Raw genomic sequence first — 17,638 nt, forward strand, 5'->3', positions numbered from 1 at the left:
AATCTTCCTCCTTTGATCAAGAGACCCTTCTGGCATGCACAAGCATATGGCCTAATATGCTTGTTGATCGTAAAAAGTGATTCTTACTGGGCCTGAAAATATCCGCGAGAGACATATCTGTATAATCCTCTTGTTCAAAAATATAAAACTCTTCCAGCTTCACCTATTCCATATGGAACACATGGGTGGTGTGCCTTGGCTTTTGGGTTCATACCGGAAGTTAATGATTATATTGTTACACACTGCAGAACGTATTTTCAGCAGGTCAGTCACAATTTGTGTTTATAGTCTAAACACTCATTCTTGGAAAAAAGTAAGTCAGGATGGTGTTTCTATTGACCGAATTGATCCTAATCACTCTGTTTATGTTAATGGTCGGGCATATTGGATACAATATCGGGAAAATTCGAATGCGGATACAATAGTCATGTGCTTTGATACCAATACTGGCATGTTGTGAGAAATATGCTTACCAAATATGATCTTGATATTCAACATATTATTCATCCATATGGTCAATCTATTGCTTACTCTATTAAGGACCAAATAGTATATGCTTTTGACATGTGGGTATTGAAAGACGGTCCAATGAATGAGTATCTGTGGGAGAAAAAGACGAGTATTTCTCAAACTTTTAAATAACGGCGGAAGTCTCCGGTATAAGGAACAATGGCGAGGTGATACTTGAAGGAGCGAATAAATTGATTTCGTATAATCTAAAAAATCATGTAGTAAGTGATTTGGCTGGCTATGATGGGGTTGTACCAACTTTGGGTGTATGTCCTTTTCAGGAGAGTCTCGTTTTGCTTACATTGATTGAAATAATTGAACAAAAGTATAAAGCCGGAAGCCTCGTTAGTGGATTTGAATTTCTTTGGATTAGGGGAGCAATTCATCGATGCATTATTGTTCAATTGTAGATTATGGTTTTACTTACATTTTCCATCCATGTATTTCGTGTTTCTGATTTATGCGAAACAATTTTCATCTTTTCTGTCGCTATTTTACTTAATTATATGTTTTTGGTGTTCTCTTGTTATTCGGTCATTGACAATTGGAACAAAGAAACTCAAGCTACACTAAGATCAAGTTAGGCTCTATTCTTTGGTGAAACTTAAATTGTTGAATCAACGGAAGACTTTTAACAGCGGATGGACTTGCTCGGTTTGGTAATTGACATTGGTCAACTTGTCGTCTGTGTAATGTTATGAATGAAGATCATGGCTGCAGACTTAAATTCTCAACTGCTGCCTATCAACTACAAGACAGGTTCTATGCTTACTCCTAAACCAACAATCTATTGCATTGGTTACAATGAAGTGCTAGAGTGCATAATGGTTTCCTACTGACAATTGGGCATCTCGTCGAGGTAGGCCTATGGCGCGTAACAGAGCCCTTAGTAGCATATTGTTTAAGGAGACTGCAATGCTGACAATGCAGGATTCAACTCTTACTCAATTACTTACTGAATGTTACTTGTTTTATCACCCAACTTTTTGTTTCTGGGACAAGTCCAGGTATGCTAGTTCGTTAGTATAAGCACACTTGTTACAAAGGGTTCTGCCCCTTTATTTGGGCCAGATGTAGTTGGCCATAAATTGAGTCGAGCTAGCACAAAAATTCAATTTGCTCTCTGTTCTTTGGAATTGCAAGTGCTCTGAAGCTTTATAGTGGAAAGCTTTATTTGATATAATGTTCTCTTCTATAAAGATTTGACAAGTTACAAAAATTGTTGGTAACTTTAGCTTATATATCCAAAGGAATTCTCTCTTCTATAACATTAGCTTTTAGCTAGGGATTCTAAAAATTGGTTTATATTTGCAATCCACTTCCTCATATATAAGAACTATTTTGTATCCTCAACTTCATCAGTTTTCTGTTTTCATCTGTTGAATGTCCAATTGTAATCAGAGTTGCATCTTTGCATTTAGCAAAGCTCCGAAGAAGCTGCTTTTAAAAATTTAAGGTCCTTGTCATGCGACAATGACAGTGTTGTTCACAGGTCGACTGCAATTCATTAGGCAAGTACAATGCAGTTGTCTACATAGTTTGACAATAAACAGTTTGATTGACCTCTTTATGGTTCTGATTCCCCTGATTAACTGTCTTCTTCATGGACGTCCTGATTAATAGAAATGTCATGTTGTGGTTTTGCTTATGGTTCTACTTAATAAGGTTCATCACTTTATGTCATCATTTTGACATGTTTGTAGGTTCTGTTTAGCCGTTAGTGACAACTGGAACGAATTCTGTCAAGACAATCACAAAGAAAGAGAAATGTAGACGGACAGAAATTCCCTGATGAACGTGACAGAAAGTTCATTTTGTTCTCCAAATATCTTTTACGTAGGTGTAGCAAGAAATTTTTCTTATATAGTACTCCCTTTTAATTGTCAAGCTATCATCACTCTATTTACTGTATTAAACTTGGGTCATTCCACGCATATATGAATTGTTTATTATTTCAAAATTGAGCTAAGAAAATTAACACATGCTCCAAACTCCATTGTTATATATAATGCAACAGCCTCCTCCTGGCCTTCTGATCGAGTGTCTGAAGATAAACTTGTTGAAAGAGAACAAGATGCCATTCACTTGCCTGAAGAAATCTGGTCAGAAATACTCAAAAGACTTGCCTGAAGAAATGATGGTATTATCTCTTAAAGACTCCTATGTTTATCATTCTGCACTCCAATTATCAAAATATGACAGCCCATATTAATCCTAAATATTTACTTTTCCATAATACTAATACCCATTTATTAACTGTATGTTCTGATGATGTACAATTTTAAGAACACTGTACACTTGAATATCTCTCCTTGGCGGTACTTGACTTTAATAATCATGAATCGTTTAATTCTTTGAAGGATTCGGTATCATAATTGGTTGTATCGGTAGTGATCAGTCTGTTTTTGTTATTGGTACGGCATTTTGGGTTGCCTATGATTTTGCGGGGTCATATTAATTAGTTATGTACTTCAATAACAGGACTAATACACCTGGAAAAATTAATGCGCCCTATCTTGATTATGAATCGGGAATGTCAGTTGTTATCCGTCAGTTTGGTCAATCCATTGATTATACTTTGTTGAAGACGATGACCCTCATCATTTGAAAAAAGATGAGTGTTGCCATCTTAGTTATAATTTTTATTTGGAGAGAAAGATGAGTGTCAGTATATGTGAAAATGTTTGGGCTGATGTCTTGAGCATAAGTAAAAATAGTGAACTAATTATAAAATTAGCCAAAATAAATAATATATGATCTTGATACACATTAATCATATGATTTCATTGATCATGTGATCGATTGATAGCTATGAATTCCAGCCTCATCTTACCATCTTCCCCTCGAATGACAGCCCTAGCACAAGCACCTAAACCCTCAGCATTCATTTTTAACATTTTATACAAATATTCATTTTTAACATTATATATTGTCGAAAAAAACATTATGCATTTTTGTGTATTTTCATTACTGGATTTATAAAACTATCTCAACATTGTAGTAACTAAGATTGTGTTTATATTAGATAATTTTATAAAAATATTTTCAAGTCACATTTAACAAATTATTTTGAAAATAAAGATTTTTCCTTAACAGATAGTTGCCTTAACCAATAATGTTCTTGTTTAATAAGAATTAAAATAAGAAATTTTTAAAAATTAGTTCAAGGCGCATTGTACACATGAGTTGGGCCCGACAAGTTTGTAAGTGGGTCGACCAAAAGAGATTTTGCCAAAAAATACAAAGCCCATTTTAAACTTATAGGTCGGCATTATTATTGTAGCACTCCTAGACAATCAATTTACCCTATTTCTATTGGGAGCGGCGGAGCTACATAGAGATTAGTGGACACAATTAAAATTGTCTGGCTCATCCACCGTCTCGGAAGATGAGCTTGTCAAAACATAAGAACGTGCCCTCCTACGACTTTCCCGAAGAAATCTTGTGTGAAGTATTTAAAAGACTTCCTGTTAAGTATGTCTTACGTTGCGGAACTGTTCAAAAATCGTGGTATTCTCTCATAAAAACTCCTTTGTTCATTTCTCACTACTGCAATTATCGGAAACTGACGGGCCATATTGATCCTAAGTATCTACTTTTTCATAATCTTGATAACAATTCATTTGCTGTACGTTCTGACAATAAACAATGTCAAGAATATTGCATATTTAGTTATCCACTTGGCTTGCCCGCTAGTTCATGGTATGTACACTCAAATGGTTTAATTTGTGTGTCTACTATGTTTGATGAGGAATTTGACTATAATCGCAGCATTTATATCTGGAATCCTCTTGTTCAAAAATTTAAGACTGTCCCGGAGTCGCCCCTTTATACATTAACATTTATGAAGGCTACCTGGAATGCTTTAGCTTTTGGGTTTTTACCGGAAATTAATGACTATGTCGTGGTACATATTATCAAATTTAGTTCGTCCTCTGAATCTCTCTCGTTTAACAGTTCGGATCCTAGCTCACCTGTGAAGTGTGAAAATTACCCGCACTCAGTCATCATTGGTGTTTATAGTCTAAACACTAACTCATGGAGGAAAATATGCCAAGATAAAGGTTTTGTTAATCTTATTTGTTCTAGTGAATCAGTGTTTGTTAATGGTACTGCATACTGGGCAGGGATTGACTCGTCATTTCAATCGGTTATGTGCTTTGATACCAATACAAATATATTGCGGAAAATCAGGGTGCATAATTTATTTCCCGATCTTGATGTTATGGAGTATCTTATCATTCCATTTGGTGAATCTATTGCTTACTGTATTGAGGGTAATGAGAACAATTCAGAGGAGGATGAGGAGGACTATTGGTCTCCTCATTTGCACATTTGGCTCCTGAAAGACAGTGTAACAGTTGAGGACAATAAGATAGGTGAATTCTTTTGGGAGATGAGAGTTAGCCTAGATCAATATGTATGGGCCCAAGTCTTGGGTACAAGGAACAATGGTGATCCAATACTAGCAAAATCCAACAGTTTGATTGCATATGATCTTGATACTCAAGAACCATATGATTTTGTTGAATCATATGATCGTTTGACTCCTTCCTGTTACAAGGAGGACTCTGTATCACCCTTCTTCATTCGTCCCTTTGCGGAAACTCTAGTTTTGCTAGATATTGATAGAAATAATTGAACATGTTAAGTTGGAGCCCTGTTACTGCAATAGGAACTTGCTAGAGTTCTTCAACTCTTCATTTTCTACGAAGATGTGGATGTGATTATTTGTGCACCAGAAGTGGTAGTGGACCATGAACATGGGAAGAAGTCGACATCTGATTGCTTGTGAGATCAGGTATTGTTACTGAATATGCTGAAAAGGATGAGATGAAGCTTACGAATCTTGGATCGAGTGGATTCTAGTTTTTTTGTATAAATTCCATCATTGTAAGTTGTGCTATGGCTGTGAGACTATCTTGTTTGCTAATATTGACAATTGGGACAAAGTTATACACAATCTAAACTGAAAAATTATGTTGGTTTTTTCCAAGTTTGAGAAGATGCATCAATTGCTGGTAGTTAAGAATCTGAATAAAGATGTTTAGATTAAGGGGGTGCTTGTTGGTTTTAATCGAAACTTATTTTTTGTTTTAATTGTTTTAGTACATGGAGACCTCAGAGACTTGGTCTGCAATGTTCAGGAGAGTTTTTAGGCATAGTTAAATAAGTCTGGGTAGTGGAGATAGTGTAGGAAACATCTGTTACTGGTTCCTAGTTTATAGGTCTTTCATTCTTGTATTTATTTGATTTCTCTCGCAACTAATAAACTATCAACTTCACTTGTTTGTTTTTACTCCGTTTAAAAGTTATCATCTACATTTATACACATACTTATATATATATTAAGATCTTGTTGGTGGTGTTCTATAAAATCATGGTATTATCTCTTTAAGATTTTTCCATATTAGTCCTAAATATTTACTTCCCATAATACTAATACCCATTTCTTAACCCTAAGTTCTGATGATGTACACTTGATATCTCTACTTTACGGTACTTGACTTTAATAATCACGAATGGTATGCATTATCCAATGGTTTAATTTGCTTGACTTTGATAATCAGTATCCATGGAATCCGCTTGTTCAGAAATGCAGAACTCTTCCAGATTCACCTCTTTTAAGGTTTACTTTCGAAGAGATTAACTGTACATTCTGGCAATGCACAATGTCAAGAATATTACACATTTGATTATCCACTTGACTTGCCCACTAGTTCGTGGTATGTGCAATCAAATGGTTTAATTTAGGTATCTACTATGTTGGATAAAGAATTTTACCAAAATCTCGACATTTTATCTGGAATCTTCTTGTTCAAAAATTTAATATTATACCAGAGTTGCCCCTTTCGACACTTACATTTAAGGAGACTACGCTTTAGCATTTGGATTTTTACCGGAAGTGAATGATTATGTTGTGGTACGTGTCGCCAAACCTAGATCAACCTATGAAGCTCTATCATTGAAACATATGGATAATAACTCACATGTTAACTATGAACAATAACTGCACACATACACCATTGATCTTTATAGTCTAAATACTAATTCTTGGAGGAAAATATGCCATTCTTATTAATTGTATGTCTGGTCATCAGTCAATGTCTGTTAATGGTATTGCATACTGGATAGGGTTTGACTTGTCAGATCAGTTAATTATGGCCTTCGATATCAAGACAAATGTATTGTGAAATATATCAGGATGCCTGATAGACCTCACGATCTTCAAATTACGGATCACTACATCCTTCCGATTGGTCAATCTATTGCTTGCTTTCTAGAGGGTTATGAGATCGATATAGATGAGGAGGATCCTAAGTTGCACATTTGGGTATTTAAAGATAATGTGAGAGGTGAGGATGATATGATAGGTGAGTTTTTTTTGGAAATGAGTGTTAGTCTAGATGAAGATGTTTGGGCCCAAGTCTTGGGTACAAGGAACTATGGTGATTTAATACTAGAAAAATCAAACAGTTTGACTGCATATGATCTTGATACTCAAGAACCATATGATTTTGTTGAATTCTTGTATACAGGTAAGAGTTGTTAAAAAGCAAGTTTGGAAGATCATAGTGGACGACATGATTTTTCTAGGTTTCAGTGGAAGAAATTCTTGAGTTCGAAAATTCTTGAGGAATCAAATATATTTTTCATTTCTTATACACTAAATGTTTAACACAAAATTAAATCAATAAACTAAAACAACAAAATAAAATTTTTTAAATTTTTTAAATTAATAAAAATTAGTAAATTAAATATATTTAAATTAAATATATCCATTACATCAGTCAACCAAATATCAAGAATGATATTTCAATCTTATACTATCTTAACCCAAGTCCTCATTCCAACCCCTAACAACTCTGCAAACCATACAATCCCTTAATTCTTATAAATTAGTTGGGATAAGAATATTTAGAACTAAAATCAGTTATATTGTAATTTATAATTATTTTATAGACACAAGTTTTTATGATACAATATAAACTATTTTTAATATAAAATGCTAGATAAATCAACAAAAAATGGGAAAGCGTGAGTTGTATGGCCTATTCAATGTATATTAAAACAAGTAATTTAAAGTTGATAATTGTCATATAAGAGATATGTAAATTATTTATTAGGATTTTGCTAAAATTTGAGAAGTGATGATTTTCGTAGTTAAAATTGATGATTTTATAAAATATAATTTTTTTGGTTTGCACAAAATCACTAATTTAGAAAATTCGAAATTTTAGTATTTCAAAAAATCGCAATTTTTCACTACAAAAGCACTCATTCTCACAGTTTTCCATTTAAGAAGTTCTAACTAGAGTGCAACCCTTATTTATTATAAGTTATTTAGTTATTTTAAAAATTATATTTATAAATTGGTGAGGTATAAGGTAATTATTACTTAGAATTTAAAAAAATCTAAAATTTTGATTATAAGTATGAATATAGAATTTAAAACAGAAATAAATTATTAATATTCGAATTCTCCGATTATAAACATATACCGAGTAGTTCATGGCTTGACTGTCGGCATACTTTTCTTTTCTTTTTTGACAGGTAAAGGGTTGGAAAAACCATCCCGGAAATAACAACATTATAACATGTCACACATCATTAGGGAGGAAAGATCACATTTAGGGAAATGTAAACATAATATTAAATACAAAGCTTTCTTAACAATCCAATGTGTTGGAGCATTACAAAGCTTAGAAACAGAAGTAGAGCTTTAATTTAACATGGAAGCAAGAATTCTTATATTTTCGGTTAACGCAATAGCATGCCAGGGAGGTGTCTGGTTTAAAGATGTAAGAGAAATGGCCACAACCCAGTCGGAGTCGATATAAGTCGAATATAGTTGTTTTTAATAAGCAAGGCTAGCTATAACCTTCCAAATTACCAAAATTTCAGCATACAGAGGAGAAGAAGCTTTAACCAAGCAACCTTGACCTTCGATTATACCTCCGGTCATAATTATGCTTCACAAGACTTGCAAGTGGGGAAGATCACTGATGATAGTAAATAATAAGTTTAGGAAAGTTAGTATATGAAGGGCTGAAGAGAGATGCAAATTCACAAGAATAAGTTTAATTTAAGTTTTGACTGTGGGTGGTATTTAAGGGACTATCTCCAAATAAACAAGCATTTCTAGCTTTTAAGATAGCCCAACTAGTGATAGTTAAAGATACAAGAAAATTCAATGCATTTTTTTGAAGAAGCATGCATAATCATGAATGCCAGAGCTAATTCAACTGACTTGAATTTTTTTGTATTGAACTAAGTTAATTATGAGCTTGAAAGGAAAAAAGCATAAATGATGAAGTACATCTCCTCTAACTTTGAACTTATGCACATTTCCATGTACATTTCAGAAATGGAAAAAATAGAAATGGGATTCGTTCTATTTAAGTCAACTTTTATTTGTATCCTGTTACATTATTTCAGTTTCAATTTTTTCCAAAAAAATGCTTTTTATTTACATTATATTGTATATCCATGGATGAGTTATTTCAAAGAATTTATTCGTTCGTGTCATGTTCTTTGGATATTGTGTGTAATTGAATCTAAGCATCACTACTAGAAATAGTAGATACGACATCGGTGCTTAGACATCGACATGTACCGCACCCGATGTTAAAGTCATGTTTGACATCGGTATAGAAAAAAGCGATGTTGAATATGAATACTGACATCGGTTTCACATAGTAGGCGTTGTCCAATGTTTAGAAATTAAAAAGGCCAAATATATGCTTTTAACTTTGACATCGCCGGATTTTCTTAACCGTTGTCTATGGCCATTTTTAAAAAAATAAAAATTTACTTGTCTCGCCCCCCCTGGTGGTTTCAGTACACTCTCCCCCCTTTAATTTTAACCAAGTTATTCACTTTATCCTTATTCCCACCTTTTCCAAAATATCTCTCCCGCAACCCTCATCTCTCTCACCTCTCATATCTCTCTCATCTCTCCCCTTTTTCTCTCTTACCGTTTTCTCACCTCTCATCTCTCATCTTCTCACCGTCTCTTTCTCTCTTTTCACCTAAACCCTAATTTCAGCCCCAATTCAAATTCAAGCTTTGCAGCAAATTAAGCTTCAAATTAAGTAGAGGTAGACGATTTGGAGCATCTGGAGGTTGGGGCAAATTAACCATTGAGGTTTTGGAGCATCTCGAGTTTTGGAACATTGAAGAGCATCTGGAAGTATATTCTTCTTACCCTCTTTTTTACGGTTTATATCCTGTTTATATTCTTTGTGCATGTATATAAGAAATGTTTTTTTGGGGGTTTCATGTTTTGTTTTTTGGGGTTTATTTTGTTCTTGTTTGTTTCTTTTTGGGGGTTTCTTATTGGGGGTTTTATCATAATGTGTTTTTAATTATGTGTTTGCAATAAGTACGTGTTTTTTGAGGGTTTTAGTATATATTTTTTGGGGGTTGTTCATACATATTAGTGTGTTTTGGGGGTTTCTTTTGCTTCTGCTGCCTTGACAAAACTTAGAACGGAGTAAGTGCATTTGAACCTAAAGTAAGTGCATCATAGTTCAGATAGTTGCCTCACTTGGCTATGATACACACTGTAGATTTGTACTTGAGCTATAGAGCACATTTTGGAATTATGTATTTTTAATTATGTGATATTTTCAAATCATTGTATGACCTATAATGTGTCAATCATTTTGATAGTTTCGGAGCACTGTTTGATGAGTAATGAATATCTTGCTTTGTTTGGTGTTAGTTTGGTGATAGCTGCTCACATTATTTGTGTTTGTGATATCTCGGCTTAAATATCTTGGTTTAATTTAGTCTAGTTTATAAATTTAGTCTAGTTTTGCAATTAATTGGGTATATGCATAGGATTTTAGAGTAATGAATTAGTACTATAAATTATTAGGATATCAAGGTATTTACTCCTTTCTAAGTGTATATAATTATCCCTACAGTAACCAACACAAATTTGATATACTTTTTATTCAATAATTATAAATAGGTACTTGTTAGATATTTAATATTTATAGTGGTTATCAGGTAGGGAAATTTGATTGATAAGACATGAATTTTACAAGATAGGGATTCTTTAGCATTTGAAATGGGGGTGGAAAACTTCTTGATATATGCTCAAGAAAATTGTGATGATCATAACAAAATTCCTTGCCTTTGTGGATGATGCGCCAATTTTAAAAAATTCTCTGTAAAAACAATCAGGGACAATAGCTTTTGTCTAGGTTATAAGCATTGGGTCTGGCACGGGGAAACTACTTCTACGGGTCCTAAATCTTCAAGTGCTAGTTGTCCACCTAAAGACCAAGCTCCAGACCCAGCTCCTGACGAAGCTTCTGATTAAGTGTCACAGCAAGATCAGGAGCATATCACCGCTTCAGAAACTGTTGATGTTTGTGAAGCGGCATATAACTCGGGTCAATATGATAATGATTCGTATCAGTTTAGGAGGTTCGTAGCCAATGCTGAGCAACCTCTATATGAGGGTAGTGACTGTACTAAGTTAGAGTCGATGTTGAAGTTGCATAACTGGAAATCTAGGTTTGGTATTACCGATAGTGCCTTCACTGACCTCCTTTCTTTTGTTGGCTCTCTACTTCCTGAAGATAATGTGTTACCTAGTAATACATATGAAGCAAAAAAAAACCTCTCCATTTAGGTCTAGAGTATATAAACTTCCATTCATGTCTGAATAAGTGTATACTTTTCAAGGGTGTACATGCTGATGCAACCAAGTGTCCTAAGTGTCGACTTTCTCGGTAGAAGTTGACAAAGAAAGGTGAAGAGAGGGTTAATCTTCCAGCCAAAGTCATATGGTATTTTCTAACAATTCCTAGATTTAAACGTATGTTTAAATCTCCTTCCACCGATGAATTAATATGTTGGCATGTGCAACAGCGGACACAAGATGGTAAAATGGGACATTCGGCCGACTCTCCATCTTGGAAAAATATAGATTATAGGTGGCCCTCCTTTGGTAGTGAACCGAGAAACCTTCACTTCGATTTGTTGTCGGATGGTGTATACCCACACAATAATGGCCTATCTAACATATATACTTGCTAGCCAGTCATATTGGTGACTTACAATCTTCCTCCCTGGTTATGTATGACAAGGAAATTTATAATGTTGTCGATATTGGTCCCTGGCCCGCATGAGCCTGGTAATAACATCGAGATCTACTTACAACCGATGATTGATGATTTGAAAAGCTTTGGAGGAAGGTGAACCAAATGTGTATGAGGCGTATAACATATCATTTTTCACTTTAAAAGCAGTTTTAATGTGGACGATAAATGACTTCCCTGCTTATGGAAATTCATCTGGTTGCGTCAATAAGGGTTATAAGTGTTATCCAATTTATGGAGATGACACCGTAGCTAAATATTTGACTCATAGTAGGAAATTGTGCAACCAAGGTCATCGCCAATATTTGCCTCTACATCATCCTTATAGAAGGCAAAATGCCGCTTTTAATGGAAAACAAGAGTTTGGGCAGCCACGTCGAATCCTATCCGAAGAAGAAGTGTTAGCAGAGCAAGAACAAATGAAATTTGAATTTGGGAAGAAAATGAAAAAGGCAAAGAAGGTTGAAAGTCCATGGAAGAAAAGTCAGTATTTTTCGAGTTAGAATACTGGAAATTTCACCATGTTAGGCATTATATTGATATCATGCATGTTGAGAAAAATGTATGTGATAGTCTGATTGGCACATTACTAAATATGTGTCATAAGACAAAAGATAGTGCAGTAGCCCGTCGTGATATGATGGAAATGGGCGTTAGATCTGATTTGGCTCCCCAAGTAGGAGTAAAGAAAACCCATTTGCCTCCTTCTCTCATTACTTTGTCAAAGGCCGAAAAAAAAGACATTCTTTTCATCATTAATGTCGATGAAACTTCCATACGGACATGCATCGAACATCAAAAATTATGTTTACATGCCTGATTTGAATATTTACGGGCCGAAGTCACATGATTTCCACATCCTTCTCCAACAATTACTCCCAGTTGCAATATACTCCGTTCTTCCGAAGCATGTTAGGGTCACAATTATTAGATTGTGTTTCTTTTTTAATGCTTTATGCAAGAAAGTAGTAGACGTGTTAAAACTGGATAAGCTCCAGTCAGATGTCATCCTGACCTTGTGCGATCTAGAAAAGAATTTCCATGTGTCATTTTTTGATGTAATGGTACATATAGTAGTCCACTTGGTTCAGGAACTACGCTTATGCGGACCAGTATTTAATAGGTAGATGTATGCCTTTGAACGGTTTAATAAAGTACTAAAGGGTTATGTTCGAAACCTTTATTATCCCGAAGGTTCTATGGCAGAGAGTTACCTTTGAGAAGAGTCCGTAGAATTTTGCACCGAGTTTCTTAGTCATAATTACTCCACTACCGGTCTTCCAAAGGACCAAGATAATAAGATATCTGGTCCATTATCCGTTGTGATAATAAAATCAGTAGAAGAGAAGGAGCGAGATAAAGCACATCTACATGTCCTTCTGAATAACGTTGAAGTGTTTCCATATATTATGTGAGTTTATTCACTTTGTTGTTTTCAATTCCTTATTATCCAGTAGTTAGTCTTCTAATGTGTTTTTAATATATCATTCCATATGCATTTTTCAGAATGCATAAGGAATATCTTGAAGAAATTCACTGAGGGAAAAGGAAAAGCTTACATTGGCTCATGAGAGAGCACAATCGGCTCTTTGCTGATTGGTTTCAAAACAAAGTCAGTGTTGTATTAGGTTCTTTGATCTATAGTGTAATGACGACTATTAGCTATTTAAGATTTAAAATTTCTTATCATATTTGTAGGTGAATGATGAACTAAGGGATAACAATAAAGGTGTTTCAGAAACGATAAGATGGCTCTCTGCCAAGTCATCATTTTCAGTACTAACTTATCAAGTTTATCTACTGAATGAAGTGCGATATTTTCCAAAGGAACAAGATGACATACGCATTGTTCAAACAGCAGGGTGTCTGTCATTGCTAAAGCGGTTGAGGTATCTAGTGCCAAGGACTTGAACCCTGTAGAACTAATTTGACATTTTACGGTATCATACTAGAGATATGGGAATTAGACTATCATACATTCAAGGCTCCCTTGTTCATGTGTAAATGGGCAAGTAATGATAAGGAATAAGGGTTGATGATCTTGGGTTCACACTTGTGGATTTTAGTCAACAAAGTCACAAAAAAAGATAAATATATTTTTGTTGACCAAGTCAAGCAAGTGTTTTACCTTGAAGATCCCGTTGATGCTACCTGGTCTGTTGTACTGTCCTCCACAACTCGAGACTACCATGAATTGTATAATGAAGATGACTTAGGAGACACGACCATGGAACATCCCCATTCTGCACTGAAATCCCCGCAACTGATGTCACTACCGATGATGTCGCTCATACTGCTAGACCTAATATTGAGGGAATTTGGATTAAAAATGCTGCTACTAAAACCCCTGCATCTAATGTCGTTACTGACTGATGATGGAGCTTTATGTATTATGTAGTCTTTTATTATTGGTCAAATAATTTAATTATTGTGTGTAAAATATATATCTTATTGGGAATTTCGATGACTGAATGAACCATATATATTTGCCTTTAATTGTGTTATAATGTGTAAAATACATTATTTAATTGTTCTTTTTTCTTTTGTTTTGCAGTGTTATAGTCATATAAATAATTATTCCATAATTACTGATTGATTGCATTGTTTTTTCTTTAATTGTTTTGCATTGTTTAATTGTACTTGTATAAAATGCTTCATTCAGTAAATAGAAATGGAGCAAAACTTATGTTCAATTTTATTATAATTATTTTCTTTAATTGTAATGACTGATGGCATTATTTTTTTCTTTGATTGTAATTATGCTTGTATTGATGGCTTTATGTTCAATTTTATTCAGACTATGGGAGCAAAATGGTAAATAAGTAAAAAGCCAAGAAAGTAATTTTCGAAGAAAGTGACGGGAAGAATAACTCGGAAAAGGTTGAGGATAAGATGGTTCCTGATGTCAAAACTACATAGACTTGTAATGATCAGTTGGTTCAAGTCCCTCCACAACATCAAACTCAAAGTAGTGGTGAAGAAATGACCACTTCTGAATCTACAAAAAAAAGGCTAGGAGGTGCGCGTGGTGTTTCAGCTCTTCACAAAGTAGTGGTGAAGAAAGCTCGGGGAAACAAATTTAAAGTTAGATACAATGAATTTGAAGTTCCCATCATAAATACCAGGCCTACTTTACAGTCTTACATAGGAATGCTCGCAAGGACAATGATTTCAATCGACACTGAAAACTGGCCAAAAGTGGATTGTGATTTAAAAGTAAAATTACGGGATGATGTCCAGGTAAATTATATCCCTTGTTGACTTCTTCATTTTATTTAAATTATGACTGTAAATTATGTGGCTTATTTATATTGTGTGCTTTAATACGCTGCTCTTTAGGACACATTCAAAATTGCCTCAGAAAGTGAGAAGTTTGTGCTACAGTCGGCAGGTGAAAAATGAAGGCAGTTTAAAGCTCATTTAACTGCAAAATATGTGATGCCATTTATTGGAAAAAAGAAGAAATTGATGAAGCCTCCGAAGAATTATGCCTTTGTTGGTAAAGAACCTTGGAAGAAATTTGTTGCAGAGAGGACGAGCCCCAAATGGCTGGTATGAATATATTCTACTAATATAATATACAGGATTGCCATTTTACTTGCTAAATGATTAAATAAATTTTGGTTAAATAATATTTATTAATTTTAAAATTTGTTTTGGTGCAGGAACAACGTAAGTTACAGAGCAATAGAGTGGGTAAACGGAAAAATCATCACCGCTTGTCAAGGAAGGGGTATATTGGTTTGCGAGAAGAAGAAGTAAGAACCTATATCTATGTGGCTTTGCAATTCTATGTTTTAAGGGAGTTCGAACATTTTTCTCTTTTTAACAGATGTCAAAGCAGTACAAGGTGTTATACAAATATGTTGCAGTCTTCGTAAAAGCCATTGGGGAGTCAATACCGATTTTGTATGATTCTGACGTGTTTGGAACTAAGAAAATAATTTTTATCTTTCATGAAAATGTGAAAGCACTGTTGGAGTTCGATATGATTGGCCAAGCTGCAATATCATCTTATATGGCGTAAGTTACTTTTTTATCGTTATATATACAATATTCATATTTTATACGGATTTTATAAGTAATGTAATTCACTCCCTCATAAGCTCTTGCAAAGACTAATTAAGATTGAGAGGAAGAATGATGATGTGGTCTTATATGGATTTTTCGATCTAGGAGCTACATTTACGTTGAACAATTCTTTTCGTTCTTATTTTGTTAATCGGTTGAAAGAGAGTAGTCCCTATCGCATGTACTTCATGCCACATAATCATAAGTATTTTTAATTTAGACATGCTTTTACAAATTAATATATTTAGGTAGTTCTTTTTAAAATTTCTAACTTGTATTTTTCTTTTTTCTTTTTTATAAACATGGTTGTCACTGAATTTTGGTTGTAGTTTGGAATGGCGACATTTATATTATGAACCCTCTGCCACATCCAACATATTTTGACGAATTGGAAAATCATTAACAGAGTAATATATTTCTATTTACTATATATATAGTAAATATTCCCCCTTTCGAAAAATAATCATGTATATTATTGTTGTTCTGTAATGTAGAGCGATGAAATCCTACAATTCTCAATCTGGAAGGGGAAATAAAGCTCCTCAGATAAAGAATCGTCTTGTAAGTTTTTTTGTATTTTAATTTTTTTATCAGTTTGTAATTTTAAGTAATTTCTAGAGTTAACTTATATTTATATTATAAGAGGGATCTCCCAAACAACCAGGAGGGGATGAATGTGGTTATGTTATAATGCGATACATAGAAATATATCATTGCTGATAAGGAACTATCTTTTACTACCAAGGTATATATGCAAATCATTTATGATATATGGCATGTAGAAATTTTATGTGCAGTTTTTTGAAACAGGTGAAATATGAGTGTTGTTTCTGTAGATATTTCATACAATTTAAAATATATTGCATGGATGGCGTTAGTGGTTGTGATTTCCATATGGATCTTGTTTTTATTATTATAGTAGTGATAGATAACGATTAGCGGATGGAGGTATGGCTGGATGACAGTATGGATGGGACTTATCCTAAATTCCTATGTATGAAACCTTGAAAACTGAGGGTACTGTTTTGGATTGACGAAGAAAATTACTGTTAAATATAGTAAAGGTCATGTTCTTATATGTTGTCAGTATTCAGTTATATTTATACATAATTTAAGATTCTGGATAAGCTATATATGTTATATATTGGTTCTGTTTATATTTAACTATACATATGGTAATTCTGGTTAATAATATGCTGGTTGTTATCATTATGATTTATAAATAGTTAGCATGGACTAAAATAAATATATCAAACCATTTTAGAGCAAATGAGAAATGCATACCTGTTGAGAGCGAGCAAACTTTAAATATAAAGCCTATGTCAGTAATGCTAATTTTTACTTGTGTTATTTAGTGGGCAGCCAAAACTCGAAAGTCCTACACAAGGCATGAGCTGGATGAGGTGCGGTTGGAGGTTTGGTGAAAGTTACATCCATCATTCTGATTTATGTTTGGAATTGTCAAAATTTGACAATATTGGTACATATTATGTAGTCAAATATATTTAGAATGTTGAATGTAATAACTAGCGAATTTGGGTTTTATTATTTTTGGTTAGGATGTTTATTTTAGACTTGGAGTGTATGTCCGAATTGAGCTTGTTGAATTGAATGTTAAGAAAGTTGGTATCAATGTAGCTTTATGTTTCTGTTGGAAGTTTTTTGTTGGGATGTTGAATTGTTTGGTATTTTTCTGGTTGTAAATGCAATTGGTTCCCTGGGCTATAAATAGTACCAGGATGGTATGCAATTTACAGTACATTAACATCACAATGATAAATGCAAACCGATGTAAAAAATGAACAAAAGACATTAGGTAAAATAATATGAAATGAAAAAGAACTACAAAAACCAATGTGAAATAGTCATTAGACATCGGTTCTGAAAATAAACTCAATGTATTTTAAGCCAAATAATATTGAATTTTTTAAAAGCGGATG

General features: G+C 33.9%; 1 protein-coding gene across 1 annotated transcript; it reads left to right on the forward strand.

Annotated features, from left to right (window-relative positions):
- The first annotated feature begins 3,898 nt into the window (after window positions 1–3,898).
- On the forward strand, window positions 3,899–5,152 carry LOC141699946 (putative F-box protein At3g10430). The gene has a single exon (XM_074503740.1). The coding sequence runs from the start codon at window positions 3,899–3,901 to the stop codon at window positions 5,150–5,152; it is 1,254 nt and encodes a 417-aa protein (XP_074359841.1).
- Window positions 5,153–17,638: the final 12,486 nt, after the last annotated feature.

The sequence above is a fragment of the Apium graveolens genome, unplaced genomic scaffold (assembly GCF_009905375.1).
Source record: "Apium graveolens cultivar Ventura unplaced genomic scaffold, ASM990537v1 ctg153, whole genome shotgun sequence".
In the NCBI taxonomy this organism is placed as follows: domain Eukaryota; kingdom Viridiplantae; phylum Streptophyta; class Magnoliopsida; order Apiales; family Apiaceae; genus Apium; species Apium graveolens.

Bases quoted from the DNA above. Each gene is read 5' to 3' on its own strand.
- LOC141699946 (XM_074503740.1), top strand. From the start codon at position 3,899: ATGAGCTTGTCAAAACATAAGAACGTGCCCTCCTACGACTTTCCCGAA.